General features: G+C 35.8%; 1 protein-coding gene across 1 annotated transcript; it reads left to right on the top strand.

Moving 5' to 3' along the window:
• The first annotated feature begins 6,962 nt into the window (after positions 1 to 6,962).
• LOC131148637 (probable WRKY transcription factor 31) lies at positions 6,963 to 12,968 on the top strand. Its single transcript, XM_058098481.1, has 5 exons — positions 6,963 to 7,495; positions 7,639 to 7,737; positions 7,849 to 8,424; positions 8,510 to 8,623; positions 11,936 to 12,968. Exons 1-5 carry the CDS (start codon positions 7,124 to 7,126, stop codon positions 12,677 to 12,679), a joined length of 1,905 nt encoding a protein of 634 aa, XP_057954464.1. The 5' UTR covers positions 6,963 to 7,123; the 3' UTR covers positions 12,680 to 12,968.
• The last annotated feature ends 360 nt before the right edge of the window (positions 12,969 to 13,328 follow it).

Genomic DNA, 13,328 nt, shown 5'->3' on the forward strand with positions numbered 1-13,328 from the left:
AACCCTAGTTCAATAATCCTAATTTATTCAAATCAACCATAGATAAAATACTATTTTAACATTTCCTGGACCCATAAATTTCAAATAGTAATTAAACTCTAAAAAATGACCAATTTCCTTAATTCCCTAAATCTCACTCTCGCTTTGGAGTGGTACGTAGAACCCCCAAATTGAAAATTTGCTCCATCTAAAATGATGACGATCGAGACTGAGACCTCGTGGTGGTACTTGATTGTCGATTTAGCTGAATTTTTATGGAGAAATTGAGGAAAAAGAGGGAGTATACCTTTCCTCGTGAGTGGTGCCTATGTTGCTCCTACGAAAAATCCGCTCCGGTAGGAATGTCGGTGGTGAAGATAGGAACCCAGCCAACAATATCTTATATTTTCTGATTGACTGAATATTTGCTGAAGAAATGAGGTGAGAGAGGAGGAGGCAACGAGCGAATGAAATCAGGGAGGGTGGCCTCTCTGTTCTGTTCTCAGGAAGAAACTATAATCTTCCTGAAGCTTGTATGAAATATTATCTTATATTATAATATAATATATTATATTATATAATTTAATTAATAATAATAATTTATTTAATTTAATTTAATTTATTTTTATTTTTAGTTTTTTAGGATCACTACAATCCACTCCTTCAACCAAGGTGGAGCCACCTTATACACACTCTTTCAATTGGGTGGAGCCACCCGTTACACCACTCCTTATAGGCGGAGCCACCTCTCTAAACGATATCCCCTCGTTTGGCATGACTTTATACCTGAACCAAAAGATATAAAAATGAGAATAAAAGTTATTGTGTACAATAAAATGCTTCCTCAAAAGCTAGTTTGTACAATTAAAAACCTAATGCAATCTCACAAGATAAGATTTAAGTTCAATAGAGTTTGTGTATTTCTCTCAAAAAGATTTTTTGCAATATAAGAGAGTAAATGATCTTTGAGTAAAATATGTATAATAAATGCTTCAAAGATTCAAGCCCAATAAAAGATTTCTCCAAAAATGTTTTTCAAGGTAAGAGTAGGAGAAGTTAGGGTTTTGATTTTATTGACTTTTTGAATCCTATCTCATTTTTTATAATGACAAATACAAGATATTTAATGTTTGTCGAGTTTGTGTGCAAGATCAAATTGGAAAAATCATATGGCAGCACATATTGACTTGAAGAAAAAGAAGACCCAAAGTGTTTAATTTCTTTGTATTTTTAATTCGGGTCTGTAATAGTATTTAAATTCCAACGGTCTATAATAATTGATGCATATCATGCATGTAAGAACCTATAAGCTCAAGACCATTGAATGAACTTAGGGATCAGTTGACCGATACCGAATTTTTGGGTCTAGGTAAAAAGACCTTAGAAAGACCCTAAGACCTTGCACAGAGACTTTGAATAAGTCACCACTATCATTTATGCAATCAGGGGTACAAATTTAACTTAGATCCTAAAATGGTAAAGGTTTCGGGTAACCAAACCATTGGAAAGTCAAAATATTGACTTGACTTTGGGCGATCGAACCAAAAAGAATTGAGCGTTCTCGATCGACCGAATATATTATTCTGACTTTTCCAACAACTCGGGCAACCGAACTCCACTATCATTTTGATCTCGGGCAATCAAACATGGAAGTTCGCAAACCGAACTTAAGTCCAGCCAACCGAATCTCGGACATTTTGAAAATCGCCTAATTCAACCACCTGAACCATTTTTCAAGCACCCGAACTTCAAAAATTACTTTTCTTCATGTGTCTATTTGAGCAACCGAAACTCTCGGGTTGGCCAATTTTTACTGTAGATAATTAAGGGTAAAACTAGGTTATTTTGTTTAAACTTGTTTAAAACAATTTTAAAAATTACCCTTGTGTCCCAACGGTCAAAATTTTATGAGTAGCTATATATATAGGTTCATTTACAAAGATTAAGCCAAGATTACAAAGTTTGATTAAGAAAATTTTCTCTGAATTTTTTAGAGCCCTTTCTTCATACACAACCCATATACTCTTCCATTGAGCATTCCTCTGAAAAAATAATCTTGTGTGAGAGTATCCTACATCATCCTACATAACTCACTATTGCTATAACTCTCATTATGTTTGATTGTTTGATTGTTTTTGATTGAGAGTTTTAGCCAAAAGTTCCCCCCCCCCTCGATTTGATTAATAAATCCATTGGTTGGGGAAACTCTATAGCTTGTGAGTCTTTGCATTCGTATTGCAAGACTCCTAAGCTTGCATTGTGATTTGTAAAGCAAAATATTTTTTACAAGCTTTTATTACAAGTATCTTTTGAGCTAGAGTTTTAAGAAAATCAGTTTGAGAAATTTTTATTACACTATTTGGAAATCTTTAAAACTTTAATCTTGATTGATATATATATTGATAAAGTGTTTCAAGGTTAGATTGAGAACACACTCTTGCTCTTGATTGTCTATTGACATTAGATTGAGTGTGATTACACTTCATTGGCACTGAGCTTATAGTTTTATCTTGTTGATGTGCATTGATTATTCTGTGCTGTATCAGTACAAATTTGCTTGTGTTTAGAAGCATTAAAATTGTGCTCAAATTTAAATTGTATGTTGTATTCTAGTCGTGGCCTGAGGAGGTTTGATCTAACCCGTAAGGATTGGTTGTTTGGGCCTTTTACATCCCGTAAGGAGAGTGTGTAAAGGTTGAGGTCAGCCCTGGTAATTTGACCTGGTTATGACCGGTGCTGCTCCACCCGTTAAGTGAGCCGTAGTGGAATTATCGGGCTTGCGAGTTAGAGGTGGGGACATAGGCAGTATTAGCTAGACCTTGATAACATTTCTTATGCTTGCTTTTAATTTCCACAATTTAAATTTCAGCACTTGAATGTTTGTGATTTAGTATTGTGAATGATTGAGTTTATAATTGTATAGATAGACCCTAGGTTGCGTAATACTACTAATTTGGATAAACCTAGGGGGGGAAATTTTTAAATACCCAATTCACCCCCCTATTGGGAATACACCAATTCCAACAGCTCTCAAAAAGGTTTTTACAAAATAAAGGTAGATGAAAGTAGTTGATCTTTGACGTGAAAATAAATACACAATAAATGCTTCCTCAAAGATTTAAGAGCAATAAATGATTTCTCCAAAAGTGATTTTCAAAACCAAGAGTATAGGAAAACCTAGGGTTTCTCTCTCAAAATGATTTTGTGAATGAAGAGTGTAGATGAGAGTAAATGCTCTTTAATTTGAGAAAATGAGAGAATAAAATGCCCAAATATGTAAAAGTGTAATACAAGATTAGAAAAAGTTATTTTAAGGGTTTTGGACGTGGTATTTATAGGAAAAGACCCTTTGTGACCGTTTGGCTAATATAATAATAATAAATTTGAATTTTGTGGCTGTTTTTCTGCTCAAAATGGCTTCAACTCGAGAGTTCCAGTCGACTGACCCGAGGTCTAGTCGACTGGCTCAAAGGCAATTTTCCTTTCAGCGCGGTTTGGTCAGCTAGGCATATAATCCGGTCGACCGGATCTTCCTAGCATGAATGCTGGTCGATCGGGCTTATGATATGGTCGATTGAGCCCTTTACAAAAATGAGTTTTAGTCTTGTTTTGAACTTCAAAAACATTTCAAACTTTTTGTATAAGTTTAACTTTTAAGTAAAAGGTTTTGCAAGAAAAGTTTGAATTCCTAGGGTCAGTCTATGGTCGTTATTGAACTTATTATTAGATGGAGTAAGACATGCATATACAATTTAATCTAAATGCATTACAATTGAAACAAATATATATATATATATATATATATATATATATATATATACAATTTAATCTAAATGCATTACAATTGAAACAAATATATATATATATATATATATATATATATATATATATATATATATATATATCTTCACTCTTGCTCTTCAAATTGCCATGTAATAATAAGTTGTGTGATATGCGTTTTAAGAGCCTTATGAGCTCCATATTGCAACAACCATTTGTGCCTTCTGAAACATAAATCTGTTCATACACTAAATGTACAAATGAGATACATATGATTTGTCATTATCAAAACGGGATATGACTCAAAAAGTCAACAACAACTATGGTCAATTAACAAGGGAGTACTAACAATACAGATTGATCCTAATACCATGAGTACTTCAATTGATAGTGCCACACATGATGTGACTCTTTATTCTCATGCTTATAGCAGAGTTGGATGCTACCCCCATTGAGGAAGACATGGAAGAGACTAATGAACTTAGAAAAAATATGGAAAAACAACAACTTGTAGCCAAACCATCAAATTGGATAGATTAGAGATTTTTTCCTTGTCCTATTTTTTTCCGTTCTTTGTTTCTTGTTTTATTTGTATTAAAGCTTTGGATTTGCTATATATCTTCACCATTTTATTCATCATAATGCAGATATATATTTTTTTAAAATCATTTTTTGGCAATTAAATTTAGGAAAAATATTCCTAAGCTGCCTACATACCTATAAGGAAGGATCAAGTCATTATGTAATTGAAAAAAAGAAGTTGTTGTACATAGTTTAAACTCATGCGAGTTAGGAGCATCCATTTGTTAGTCACCTTAGACTTGGTGGAATGTTTTAGTAGTTTAAACACGTACAATACTATTGGGGGTTTTTTTTTTTTGGGTACTATTTTAATGGTGTTTCATCAGTTTTTCCGTGTGCAACATAAATGGTGGGACTTTTTTTTTTTTTTTATAACTTAGATTTTTCATATTTTAGCTATTTAACCACATGCAACGCATTGATGGTTTTCTTCTCTTTTTTTCACGAACTGATAAATATTGGTTGAAGTTCATCTATTATATTGTGATTGATTTCCTTTGACTCATCAACTGTGGATGGAATACAATCTTCTAATGCTGATGGACTTTTTCATTAGAAATATTTGAGTTTTCATATTCTTCTATCGTAATATGATGACTAGCTAGAAAACATGGTCTTCTTGTTGTTTCACTTCTCTAAACTTTCCTGAGGTTGCCTAGTATGCAAAATGGTATGTTTCCTTACTTTGAGTGAACCATTTTTGTTAATCTCCAATAAAGAAGAATGCCTCATACGAGAAGGAACAAGGCTACGAGAAACTTTTAACGACAAATTTTGTGCCTTAAAAATAAAGACAAGAAAATCGAAGCAAATGTTAATTTGCTTTATAAAGAATAAAAGAGTGGGTACAATCTTTGTATAATTTAATAAAGTAAAATATGCTCTCATTCAAGCTCCTTGAAAGTGGATCCACTTATTTGAATCCTTGAGGAGCGTGTTCCCAAAGACAATGGTGGATTTGCAAAAAATCAATTTGGTGCTTTGTAAATAGTGAATTTCCCTAAATTGGAATTAATTTGATCAAATCTATTGATTTGATGGTATGTGTGATGAATCTTTCGAATGATCAATTTGATGATCTATGAAAGGTGAATTGATTCAATCTTTGATCTGTATGAATGATATTTGCCAATTTGAGGGTTCGGGATTGCTGTCAAATGAATTGATGGTAAATCTTTTAGATGATCAATTTCACGATCTACAAATGTTGGATTGACCTAGTCTTGGATCTATTTAACAAGATGTGTTGATTTGATCAAATTAACAATTCAATGCGAAATGAGTTTGGATCTGATCTTTGTTAGCACGAGCTTAATCACACGCAATGAATATTTGATTCTTTAATTGCCAGGATTACTGAAGTGTGACAGTTGATCCTTGCTTTAATTTTATTTTTATTTTGTCCTCCGCTGGGTCCTTTTTTTTTTTTTTTCCAAAACCAATATGAGACTTTTTATAGGCACGGATTAAGGTTGGGTGAAACCCTTGACCCTTTATCTTTTGACACATGTCCATGCTTACAAAACATGAACCATAGGATAGCTGATCATATTTAATTTGATTAGAAGGATCATCCAATTATCTTCATTAGGCCCCAATTAACAACTTATTATTTAGATCTATTAAAATAATTAGTTAAATGAGATATTATGCATTTTTAACCAAATAATTCAATTTTAGGCATTACAAAATTTTCGTGCCTGCAGTAATGTGGGGAAGGTGAATAATAAAATGAAATTGTTATAATTTTTATAAAATAAAAAAAAATTATATAATATTTTTTTTATGATGTTCAACTAATTAATATTAGTTATGGGCATGCACTCAATTTTTAACTTTAAAGATAAAGACAAGTTAGAAAGATCATTTAAAGTTTAAAATTTAAATTATTTTTAAAAAATTATGTATATATCCATATTTGGGAATATTCCACTTATGAGATAAGTTGTAAAGTGAAAAAATATTTTAAAAAATAATAAAAATATATGTTAAAAATTAATATATATTTGAGTAATTAATAAAAAAAGTAACATAATAACACATACAAATTTGTGACCATCGTGAATTTATGTGACAACTAATAATAAATTCATGGGTCCTTTTTATTATTTATCTGCTTTCATATAAGTTCACCATGATGATGAGTCCGTAACATACCACATATTTGAATACATACATATATATATATATATACATTATTTTTATTTTAAACTTGAGGGAGTCAACGACTTTATGGGACGTGGGCCTATCATTACTTGTGCCCGGACCCAGGTCTTCACGGGCGGCCCCACCGGTACCCGCCCCATCAAAACAGTTGACTATGACCACACAACCCTTTTCACCTTCACCTTCCGTCACGTGCACGACGCCGGACCAATCGGGGCGGTGAGTTTCTGGAACGCGTCAATCTCTGCTTCACATCAATACCTTTTCCCACCAATCCAACGGCTCTCCATGGACTCCACGCGGGTCCCACTGGCTCCCTCTCGGCCCCGTAGCCACGTGGCAAAAGTGACCGCCCAGAACAGATCCCCTGCTCCTCAGCTCTCCCTCTTCACCGCGCCCCCCAATGGTCCATGCAAACCTACCAGTTCCGAATTTCCCATTCACATTTGGTCTTCTCCTCAACTCTCAACCCCCTTTTAATTGCCGAGTCCATAGCTCCGTTTGATGACTTCAGACCCTCTCTCTCTTCTATTCTCTTCACTTCTCTCTCTCTCTCTCTCTCTCTCTCTCTCTCTCTCTCTCTCTCTCTCTCTCTCCTGGATAGTGATCGTGATTTATGGCCAGAGGGGGTGGACTCTCCTTTGATTTAGATCCAAGAGCCTTCTTTCTTCACAATCACAAACCTGTTGTCATCAATTCCTTCCCCGAAGATAACAGCAGTCCCAGTTGGAAAAATAAGGTTGGAGCAGCAGCCATGGAGCCCACTGTGAAGAGCCAGCAGTCCTCTTCATCAACCATCCAGTTCCCAGTCAACCTCAACTGCGCCCACGACCAGCTGCCGTCCGGCGAGAATCGGACAGTCATTGACGAGATGGACTTCTTTTCCGATAAGAATAAAACCGATGTTGCCATGGCTGATGGTACTCCTGATGACGAAGGCAAGAAAGAAGATTCAATTGGCCGCACCGGATTCGATTTCAAAGTTAACGTGAGTCACCCACATCCACTTGAATATATCTGTTTCTCATCACGCGTTGTTCTCTTATTATTGTTATTTATTTTTTTATTTATTTTTTATAAATATTAATGATATTCAAGTTCTTAAGAAATAATTTAATGATGATTTGATAGACTGGTTTGAACCTTCTCACCGCGAACACCAGCAGTGATCAATCCATGGTGGATGACGGGATATCGCCGAACGCGGAAGAGAAAAGAGCTAAGAGCGAAGTATGTAATTCTGGGATATATGGATTTGTTTTAATTTTCTTTTCCGTGAAATCTTGTGTTGTTTTACAATTAATGACCGACTAAAGAAAATATAAAGGTGATTTTTTTCAGCTGGCTGTTCTTCAAGCTGAGGTTGAACGGATGAACACAGAAAATCAACATCTGAGAGACATGCTCAGTCAGGTTAGCAGCAATTACAGCAACCTTCAGATGCACATGATGGCACTGATGAAGCAACAGAATATTGAAAAAAGTGAAGGGCATGATCAGATGATGGATGGGAAAGAGGAAGACAAGAAACCTAATATGGTTGCTGCAGGTAATAACAATGGTGGAGGAGGAGTTATGGTGCCCAGGCAATTTATGGATCTTGGGCTCGCGGCCGCTGCCGAAACCGATGAGGGTTCTCCGGCTTCGTCCGAAGGAAGAAGCCGGGATCGATCGGGATCTCCAATGCACAACGTTGAAGTTGCGTCTAAGGAAGCTCTCCCCAGCTTCGATCAAGAGAAGAATGAATTAATTAGTAGTGGAATTGGGAGGGAAGATAGCCCAGATCAGGGACCCCAAGGTTGGGGCTCTAATAAGGTTCCTAGATTGAATTGTACTTCGAAAAATGCCGAACAGTCTGCAGAGGCCACAATGAGGAAAGCTCGAGTTTCAGTTCGCGCTCGATCTGAGGCTCCCATGGTATGCAATTTTGAATCCCATGGAATTTAAGTTCCTGTGACTAGTAGAATCTTGATAATAATTTTGTGGCTCTTTCATTTCTCAGATAAGTGATGGATGCCAATGGCGAAAATATGGACAAAAGATGGCAAAGGGGAACCCGTGCCCTCGCGCCTATTATCGATGCACCATGGCTGCTGGTTGTCCGGTGCGAAAGCAAGTATGTATTCTGTAACCCGATTAGCTCTTCAAGAAAGGTCATTATTTATACAACCAAATTATACTTTAGGTCTTTCAGAGATGAGAAATATAAAATTTCACATAACATATTAGTGATTTTGGCTACTAATTAGTGGATGATCCATGATCAGCAAATTGCTCATAATTAGAAACGCTCCCTAAATTAGTTCTCCTTTGCATTGTTTTCTTGTGTTTGGCAATTAATGTTATCTTTATAAATTTTGCAATAAATAAAGTGCAAAATATAACTCATATATATTGAATTACTCGGTGGAGAAGCATATATAGGACTAAAGCAAAATTTTGAAGGGTGCCTTTTATTGGTGGTAAAGCATCTTCATTGTGTGTGCGTGTGTGTGCGTGTGTGTGTGTGTGTGTGAGAGAGAGAGAGAGAGAGAGAGAGAGAGAGAGAGAGAGAGAGAAATTTAGAATTTAAGGTTTAGAATGAGAGGTTTGACTTTGTGAAATTTATTCTCATGTAGCTGTTATAGAGTCCTCGGTTTTAAACATTTTCAAAGAAAAAGGATTTTGTATTTAGAGTTTATAGGGTTGTAACATTTCTTTTGCTGGTGGTTTTATTGACCTAGAGATTAAATAGTGGATCACATGAGTTATAATCCAACTTTTATATATCTATTTCAAGTTTTGCTAATGGAATTTTTTTCCTTCTTTATTTTTATCTATAGTTCACCATGAATGTTGTAACGATCTCAACCAAAGTGAGGTATTGTTCACTTTGACTTATTTGGCCTGAGAATGTGACAACCTCCGCTTGATTTCCAAGGCCTTTGTTAGAGTGCAACACACACTCTTTATATGTGGGATGACCTACACATTTGTGTAAGATCTACTCACATGACAAATATGCTTAGGGCGACTTAGTGGTTGTATTGTCTTTTTGCACATCTATAAAGAATGACACAGGAAGGACACATGGCAATTTGGTTGTCACCAATTTTGCCCATTTCCTGGGTGAAAGTCCCGAGTGAAGATGATCACCTGAGTAAGGTGGGGTTAAATCTTGCCCATGGCACAACTCGTTAACCAGAAAAATTACTTACCACCCAACCATCCAAGGAATTACGAGGGACACCGTACAAGGAATTATGGGGTAGGTCACCTAATCATTAGGCGATAGGGGTCGCTTAGTCATTGGGTGATAGAGGTCACTCGGTCTTCAGATGACATTGCTTACTAGTATCAGGATGACCATTCATGCAATACGAGTATTGTCGAGTGTAATAATTAGGACCCTTAATGTTTAGAAACAACCCAAATGTAGGAGTAGTATTAATATTTAGAATCATTATGAATTTATGATTAAGATTAGCTTTAGTGTTATGAAATTATTATTTGTGGTCGTAGAATTGATGTACGTTTGGCTTGTAGGAAGTATAAATATGTGTAATTTTTATTGTAATGGGACCTTCTATCATCATTACGCATAAATAAAATTAATCTAGTGCAACACAGTCTCTCTCTCTCTCTCTCTCTCTCTCTCTCTCTCTCTCTCTCTCTCTCTCACACACACACACACACACACACACACACACACACATTTTCCTTTAACTTGTCTTTGATCTATCCTATTCTGCCCTTTTCCTCCTCCTTTTAATATATGTTTGATGATTTCCATATTCTTCTCCCTTATTTTAGTGATTTTTTCTAACTTCAACAATTGTTAACGTTTAGTGATCTTTTATGATTCCTACGATTCTTTCCTACAATTACTATTACGCAATGTATCCTTTGTGAAATGTGACACTATTTCAAAAAACCTCTAACACGGATTGACATAACAATCCCATCTTGTTCACATTCTATCATACATCCATAACCAATCACAAACCTTGACATCATCTTAAAAATGTTTTGTGCATTTTTGCTGTTAACACTTAGGTACCAAATGTAATAGGCACAACTCAACTCTAATGACAATTGTCCACTTTGACACATAGGGTTTCATGGTTATGGCCAATAAAAGGTGACTTATAAGGTTGAAAAATATTCTATCCTTATTAGGTATCTCCTTAATCGTGATAGGGTCTTCATTGATCTTTCACATTATTGCATGGTGGTTTTGATACCAAATACTATTTCCTAACTAGTTGAACCATGGGACTCACATGTTTGCCCCATGAAAGGTAACTTAGAAAATTGAAACCTACTCCATACATCCTTATATGACTAGGATCTCTTTAATATACTTGATGTGGAATCATGACAGGCTTCTCCATCTGACCTCTTATGCCCTCTTCAGAGTGGCAAAGACCATTATGTAGGATTTGCCAAGTTGGCAAGGTGGTTTTGATACTAAAGCTAATGGTTTCAATCCAACTTGACCTGATGAGGTATTATCCACACCTTATGATTTTACACATGGCACAAAGCTTGTACAAAGAGTGTTAGGAACGCCGTCATTAATTGAAAGCTTTTTGGTTGATTAAATTTAGAGATTTTAATAAGGAGGCATGATAACATGAGGACTTTGTGGTTTTGTGTAATAATTTCTATTTATGCATACTTTGGCTTGAGCAAGATGTTCATATTTTTGAAATTGTAGTTCCTTTATTGATTTAATTCAAGATAGGATTGTTTTCTTTGCTTTGTTGTGGGTTTTCTTGATAGGCTACTTTGGTATGGTTTAGTTTTTTAGCCTATTTTTATCTTTTTTTTTTTTTTAAGTGTTTCCCACGATTCTTATATATATATATATATATATATATATATATATATATATATATATATATATATATATTCATTGAATGTATCTTTTCTTTAAATTGAAAAACCAACTCCATACAATTTAGTAAAGCCTTTTCCATTAGCTTGGTGATGAGTCTTTTAGATCTTCCCCCTTGCATTCTTTTTCCTCTACACTTCTTTTGAAAACATTTTCAATTATAGATTCTATGCTTAGAAAAAGGTTTTGTATTTGAATTTTGTCTGAATTTAAACAAAATGTAATATAAAAAATTTTATTTAATTTTATCTAAATTTATTTAAATCCAAATTTAAAACCTAAAATTCATATTCTCTTTTTTTTTTTGTACATTTAATTAGATTTAATTTGTAACAACTTGTAATAGAAAAAGGCACTAAAAGACTTTTATCTTCTCAATATTTACATTGACAATCTAAATGTTATTAATAAAAGAAAGTCGGTGAATTTCCGAAACTTAACTTTCTCTTGTTCGAAATATTGTTCCCATATCAATGAAAATGTTACGACATACAAAAATTTTCCCCTTGAATTTATTGGACTAACTGCATACACATGATACTCAAACAGGTTCAAAGGTGTGCGGAAGATAGAACAATCCTCATCACCACATACGAAGGAAACCACAACCACCCTCTGCCTCCGGCCGCCATGGCCATGGCGTCCACGACATCCTCGGCAGCCCGAATGCTGCTCTCAGGATCTATGTCGAGCGCCGACGGCCTCATGAACCCTAACTTTCTCGCAAGAACACTCCTCCCTTGCTCCTCAAACATGGCTACCATTTCGGCTTCTGCCCCATTTCCCACTGTCACGTTGGACTTGACCCAAAACCCCACTCCTTTGCAGTTCCAAAGGCTTCCAAGCCAGTTCCAAGTCCCCTTCCCCAGCCCACCCCAAAACCTCTCTTCCTCAGCCACTGCCCTTCTGCCTCAAATCTTTGGACAAGCACTTTACAGTCAGTCCAAGTTTTCTGGGCTTCAGATGTCTCAGGATCAGATGGAAGGTGGACAACCTGTCCACCAACTGCCGGCACCGACGTCTCAGCCATCGATGTCGCCGCCGGGTTCGTTGGCCGACACCGTGAGTGCGGCCACCGCCGCCATTACGGCAGACCCGAACTTCACCGCTGCCTTGGCGGTGGCTATTACTTCGCTCATTGGTGGTGCAGCTCAGCCAAACAATGTTGCTAACAATGGCGCCAACCTTACATCTGCAGCTGGTAACAGTGCTGGGAATGTTACAGCTGCCAGCAACGGGAACAGCAATGACAACAGTAAGATTAGCAGTTCAAGTTTTGCAGGAGGGAATTGATCGAATGGAAGAGGTCATTTTCTCTTTTTTTTTTGGTTTTGCATTTTTTTGGGGGGATGAACATAGATTTCACATTCTTTCTTTCTAATTTGAATAAGTTCCTATTTTTGGGTGAGCAGTTTGAATAAGTTCGTCCAAACTGTCTTTGTTGATACGCAAGAAATGGGGAAGAAGAAGATGAATTTGAAAGTTAAAAAAAAAAAAAGAGAGAGAAAGAAGAGTATACATTTGATTGTCCTTCAGTTTCGTTTTGATCTGGAAATTAGAGGAAAAGGGTTTCATTTTTTTCTTTTCGGTGTACTTTTGCCTTGTTAATGTGGAAAATGCTGAACAATGCGAGCTTGTGTCGCATTACATACCATGATTATCGTTAGAGAGAGAGAGAGAGAGTATTGATTTTCTTCATGGAAATATTGAACTATGCGGGCCTGTGTCATATAGACCCACGTGGAAGAGAGTTCATAGGCGCAGCAGTCTGAGACGCAGTCTACTGCACCCACTGTACCTTACTAGGCTTGTGTCGTCCGTATCACATAGCCTTTTTATAATTTAATTGAATATAATATTGGACTAAAAAGAATAATACTAAATTAAATTGAATACAATCAAATGGGTTAGATTAATTACGAGTCATAAACAAAAAATAAAT

Source organism: Malania oleifera, chromosome 2 (assembly GCF_029873635.1).
Source record: "Malania oleifera isolate guangnan ecotype guangnan chromosome 2, ASM2987363v1, whole genome shotgun sequence".
Lineage (NCBI taxonomy): Eukaryota > Viridiplantae > Streptophyta > Magnoliopsida > Santalales > Ximeniaceae > Malania > Malania oleifera.

Coding starts and splice junctions, on each gene's coding strand:
- LOC131148637 (XM_058098481.1), top strand. CDS start 7,124: ATGGCCAGAGGGGGTGGACTCTCCTTTGATTTAGATCCAAGAGCCTTC. Junction 7,738..7,848: donor AGAAAAGAGCTAAGAGCGAA/GTATGTAATTCT, acceptor GATTTTTTTCAG/CTGGCTGTTCTTCAAGCTGA. Junction 8,425..8,509: donor CTCGATCTGAGGCTCCCATG/GTATGCAATTTT, acceptor TTCATTTCTCAG/ATAAGTGATGGATGCCAATG.